General features: G+C 38.0%; 1 protein-coding gene across 1 annotated transcript in view; it reads right to left on the bottom strand.

Moving 5' to 3' along the window:
- Positions 1-4,350, bottom strand: part of elp3 (elongator acetyltransferase complex subunit 3) — a 35,630-nt gene extending 31,280 nt beyond the window's left edge. Inside the window, exons 1-3 of the mRNA XM_015399080.1 lie at positions 4,203-4,350; positions 3,880-3,979; positions 2,433-2,571 (exon numbers count right to left, since the gene is read on the bottom strand). Coding sequence (XP_015254566.1) covers positions 2,433-2,571; positions 3,880-3,979; positions 4,203-4,224 — 261 coding nt within the window. The 5' untranslated portion in view covers positions 4,225-4,350. The remainder of the gene's footprint in view (positions 1-2,432; positions 2,572-3,879; positions 3,980-4,202) is intronic.
- Between the last annotated feature and the right edge of the window lie 1,250 nt (positions 4,351-5,600).

The raw sequence follows: 5,600 nt of genomic DNA, 5'->3' as shown, positions 1-5,600 counted from the left end.
ATATTAACCTAACAGGGAATGATGAACTGAAGTTATTTTCCTCCAAATGTTCGTGTGTGAGAAAGTTCTCTATGCAGGGGTGGAATGGTCCCAAGGTAGAGTGTGTGTTGTACAGTATAGATGTGTGTGCTGGGCTTGCCCCAGTCAGAGCTTTTCTCTCCGTCTAACGACGTAAAATAAATTTGAAATTCCTCTTGCAAGAGTCTCAGTTTCTCCTCAATTTCACAATACGAAGAACATAACTTCTGCAGTCTGGTAATATTTTTGGTTAGTAGCAAATGAGAAGAGGCAGCCAGTAAATAGTGATGAGGCAATATGTAAATGATGTAACAAAAATGGGGCAGCGAGAGACGGAGACACAATGAAGCTAAGGACACATCTCAGACTTAACTGTCCACTCTGCTGCGAGGATGCATTTGGCACCAAGTTCAAGAAGTTCAACAGTTTAAACAACTCGCACTGATTCCGATGCAGCACCAAGACCACATCTAAGTCCACCACCACTTTAACACAGCTGACAACAATGGGGGCCTTCTGGAAAACCACGAAGTACAAAAGAGTCAGGATCTGTTAAAAAACCCATACATGGCGAAGGACAAAAAAGGCCTTTAAGGACATGGTAAAGACCTACCATCATAAAGGTCCTAGATGCCCAGTAAGAGCTACCTGGATGGAAATATTTCTCCTAAACAGCCATCCCACATTTGTATAGTAAAGTTACAGACGAGGTTCAAGCCCGGATCTCAGAGGCTGACAGTTGTGCCTTAACAACTGATGTTTTCATCAGTTCCTATGGCTCCATATACGTCCCTGACTGTCCACATCATCACACCTGAGTGGAAACTTCAATCCAAATGCCTCTAAACAACGTATTTTGCTGAGAATCCTATGGCAGATCCTTGCTTTAGGTTCCTGAATTGGGCGTGGCTTAACTGCTTTGGTCACCATCTAAAACTAGACGTCACAAATGCTTTGCATGACAACAGGCAAAAACCGGAGCAGATGCTCTGAGTGTGCTGTGGTTCCGATGGGGCCTTTTCACACAGCCGGCCACATAAGAGGGAACTCTACAAGAAGCAGAACATGATATAATAACAGTAAGACAAAATTTAGATCTAAATATCTGAATCTGTTACAAGGTAGGGAACTAGGAATATAACTATATACGTTAAGGGGTTTATTTATTATGTCATTATTTCTTCATCCATTCATTCGTTTTTTTCATCTATTAATGAATTTGTTTATTAAATAGCTAATGAATTAATCCATGTGCAGGACTGCGCAACTTGCTGGGACTCCAAACTGGCAACAGTGGATCGAATCCTGGAGCTGGCTCTGGGATCAGATACGTGTTATCTGACCACAGAAGTGGAAGCCTTTCCCTGACCTGGAAGACCCAGATATCTACAAAGCTGATGCACTGAAACCAGCCGTGACTTCACTGATATTTAGTCAGCAGAACATTATGTGACCAGTTCTATCCTGCTCATACTCCAGCTATGCAGGGACAAGCTATTGGTTCTGGCAGAAAATGAACTCCAGCTAACACATCAAAAGAGGAACTGTAAAAAAGCTGAAGGTCAAGAATGATCCCGATTCAGTGCACAAATTATTGCAAAAATGCAGTTTCCTCGACCCTTGTTACCATGGAGATTATGAGTCTCATGCCAACACATCGGCTGAGATGGTGAGCTTAGAGAGCCAAGCGCCAGCAGGTTCAGTGGTTGTTAGAGTGGAAGAGGCTCAACACAAAGCTGCAGGAATGAAGGTGACTCTGGGACGTCTCCTTTAAAAACAAGCCAATGCAGCGGCAGGTCCTGTCGGCAGCTTAGAGCACCAGGTCAGAGCTGAAATAAGCAGACAAAGATACACTTCTGTGGTGGAAATGTGCTGCCTGAACGGCGTCTCAGTTCTAACTCGAGAACGATCCCTGATCAATCCAGAAAAGGTTCACATTCTGGGTTTTTGTCAATAAAGTTTGAGTAAACTTGTTGACACTTCCCCCTAGCTCACATTGGCAGTGTGTGTGTGTGTGTGTGTGTGTGTGTGGGGGGGGGGGGGATTTGTTTCTTTTACTTTTTCCACTTTTTTAAAGGTATCTCATTTTGTTATTTCAAATTCATCAGGCTGTGATTTAATTGAAGTCATCTGCATGTGCGTTTTGCATAAAAAACTGTTTCAGATGGTTAAGTTCATTTAGAGGTTTTTCACAGTTATATTTCCACGTTTTAGATGTTTCTAGTAATTAACCTAATTGTAAATATGTGCACATTATGTTGTTATTGTTTTAATACCAATCTTTGGTATTTAGTTTCTGAAATATTTAAGCACAAGGCAACAATTTGGTGATGCTGTTGGAGCGTTAAGTCGGCATATCTAATAAGTCACGGTAATACCGTTAATAAAGTTATATAGAAGCTAAAGATCCTCACCCCACTGGCAGTACGGATGGGTTTGGCTTTTAGTTTGGGTACAAGAATCCGACGGTACTGAGGTGGAACAGCTGCGATGATGTCGACCAGTCTGGGTTGAGCTTCCAGTCCGTACTTAGCAGAGGTTTTCGTCTTCACCCTGAGAGACAAAAAAGATGCAAATAATTTTTATTGTCACTATACTGTCACAAGTAAAGAGCAACAAAATGAACTCTGCATTTAACCCCTCCCCTTGGGGAGCAGTGGGCAGCCATCGTGGGGCGCCTGGGGAGCAGCGTCAGGTTAAGAGTCTTTATTTAGGGTCCCAGAGTGGCAGTCTGTGGGAGTGGGCCCTCAGAATTCCAAGCTCTATGCCCTAACCACTATGCCGCCACTCCCCACAATTATGTTGGAACAAGAAGGGCGGAGCTGAAACCAAGGAAACAACCAACAAAATCAGTAAATCAGAAACCTTACTGGCTGATTTGCTCCTCACCAAAATCTCTCAAATGACCAGGGCTTTCCTATGACGGAGTATTAGGGCCAGGCTAGAGTTGTTTTTTATTTTTATTATTATGGGAATAAAGTCATAATATTACGAGAATTAAGTCAGAGCATTATGAGAAAGGAGTCATTATACAACAACCCCTCTCAGAAAGACAGCTTTAAGCTTTAAGTCCACCTTGACATCCTGCCCAATTTGATGCTGATGCTAAAAGACTTCCTTATTTGTCAAACCATAGCCAAAGTATAACTTCACATGATGCTCAAAATTCTTTATTTTAGGGAAGAAAGTGCTTCTTGTAAGAGTTGTCATAAAATACAACTTCTTTCCTGTAATTTTAGGACTCTGTTTTCTTATTATTATGAATTTATTCTCGTAATTTTGACTAATCTCAATGTGACTTTTTTCTCGTAATAATACGACTTTATTCTTGTGACTTTACGACTTTATTCTCAGAATTTTACAACTTCATTCTCATGATTTCAGGACTTTTTCTCGTTAGTTTGCGACTTTATAACTTTATTCTTATAATTTTATGAATTTATTCTTGTAAATTTACAACTGTGTTCTCGTAATTTTATGACTGTTCTCATTACGACTTTATTCTACATATAGAATAAAAATTTAATCTGTAGCCTGGCCCTAATAGTTCCTCATACCTAGCAGATTAAACTGGTGGATTAAAAGATTAATTCAACATTTAGAAGGATAGATAATCTGAAAAAGTGATTACTTTTCTTCTCTTCACTGTGCTCTAGTAAGTTTCTGAAATAGTTTGTTTCCTGAAAATTCCAAATGAATAATCCCTGAGAAATTTATCCCAGATAATGTAGGTTTTATCATAAACATCATAAAACACACCAATATATAATTTCAATTATATTTTCATAGTAAAATGAGTAGAACACAAATGAGGCTCATAGTTTTAGAAACCAGTGAAATGAGAAAAAGGATCTATCTTACTTGTTGAGATTGATGTCTTTGCCCTGTTCATGGGCTTCAACCAACTGCTTGATGACGTCTGCGATGGTCATCATCATCAGCTCTGCTCGGCTAATGTCACCTGGAAACATGTTTAAAAGGCTTTATTAAACTTCACACTTTAAAATAACGAAGTCTTCATATTAACTCTATATTAAAAACAAGTAGTCTGAGCAACATCGTCTTGCGTGACATTCTGTGTACTTTAAAACCACGATAATGGTTAGCATTAGCAACAAGCTACAACCAGCTTGGCTAATTTCAAAGTAATTCCACCTCTCTAACACCTTTTACAACACACTCACTCTTTTTCTTTGGCTTCCCCATATCCTCCCCTGGACAGTTTGTCAAATTCCCAACCAGCTGCTGATAGTTAAAGCCTAAACATCTGCCTTTTAGCTCAGAAACACTAAAATCAGTAGTAAACAACTCCACGTTACGAGCATACGGATTCTGCCGTACCGCAACAAAAGGTGTCGTAAAAAGACGTAAACTAGTATGCGCAACTGAAATACTTTCACAGTAGCGATAACAATTCCTTCAGTAATGAGTAAAAGCTCAGTTTGTATATCACAGGCTTATTTTGCAGATACCTCTTTATATTTGGGTGAATCTATTTAATGGACAGAAATTACAATAAAAGAAAGGTTTTTTTTTTAGCTCAAGTATGGTGACAGTGAATGAAATTGTTGCTTTACTTTCAATACTTTGCTTATAATGAAGGAGTTTAACCTCAGAATTCTGTACAATATTTGTAACAAATAGCTATCATAGTTTCAGTAATAGGATGGAAACTGTGTTTTTTGTCAAGTCAGAGACTATAATACATGTATTTTGTAGCTGTTCGTTTCTATCCAGGATTTGAAGGACATGGAGGAACTTGTCAAGGATAAACTAAATGTCCAAATTTGACCTGATGGTAGTAAAGTTAAGTTTTGAATGTAGAGATCAAATGTTGAGCTTCATTATTAAGTAACTTTTTCTCTTAGGTAAATTAGTATAAAGTGGAAGTCCTCCAAATTTCTCACAAACCTCTTTGCTTTCTTAGCAGTCTTCTATTAATATCTAAACACTGTAAAGTTAAACGCAAATATGAAAGTGGATGTCACGTTACTGCATCTTCAAAATGTAACTTTGATTGATGCTAAATGACAACAATCACAACCTGCCATGTTTTGTTTTTCTAATGTTATTTAAGTTCATGCTGACATTTGATTATGATCTATATTATGTGTTTATTAACAAAGGCATAAATAAAGAAAAACTGAAATAGGCTACTTTGTAAATTACTTTCAAGGTATTATTATTGTTTAATTCAATTCATTTTATTTATATACAGTTCATTCACAACACATGTCGTCTCAAGGCACTTTACAGAGACCATTCAACCAGATCATACAGTCAAATTAATTCAAAGTTTTCTAAAGAAAACCAGCTGGTTGTATCGACTCATTAACTCGAAAATCATCCCCCGCACCATGCATGCTTGTAGTGACAGTGGAGAGGAAAAATTCCCTTTTAAACCCCCAGCAGATTTTTATTATTATTATTATTAAAAAAGAGACTACTAAATTCTGATTTTATTCTCCGAATTCTGACTTTATTCTTACTTAAACCTCAGAAATAAAAGTAGAAATACTCTGGACTCTATGCCTAAAGTACAGAGGAGGGTTAGGGACATTAGAAAAAAAAAAAAAAAAAAA

Source organism: Cyprinodon variegatus, unplaced genomic scaffold, assembly GCF_000732505.1.
Source record: "Cyprinodon variegatus isolate N-32 unplaced genomic scaffold, C_variegatus-1.0 Scaffold987, whole genome shotgun sequence".
NCBI classification, from domain to species: domain Eukaryota; kingdom Metazoa; phylum Chordata; class Actinopteri; order Cyprinodontiformes; family Cyprinodontidae; genus Cyprinodon; species Cyprinodon variegatus.
The sequence above is the reverse complement of the archived record's forward strand: the minus strand, read 5'-3'. Positions and strand labels throughout refer to the sequence as shown.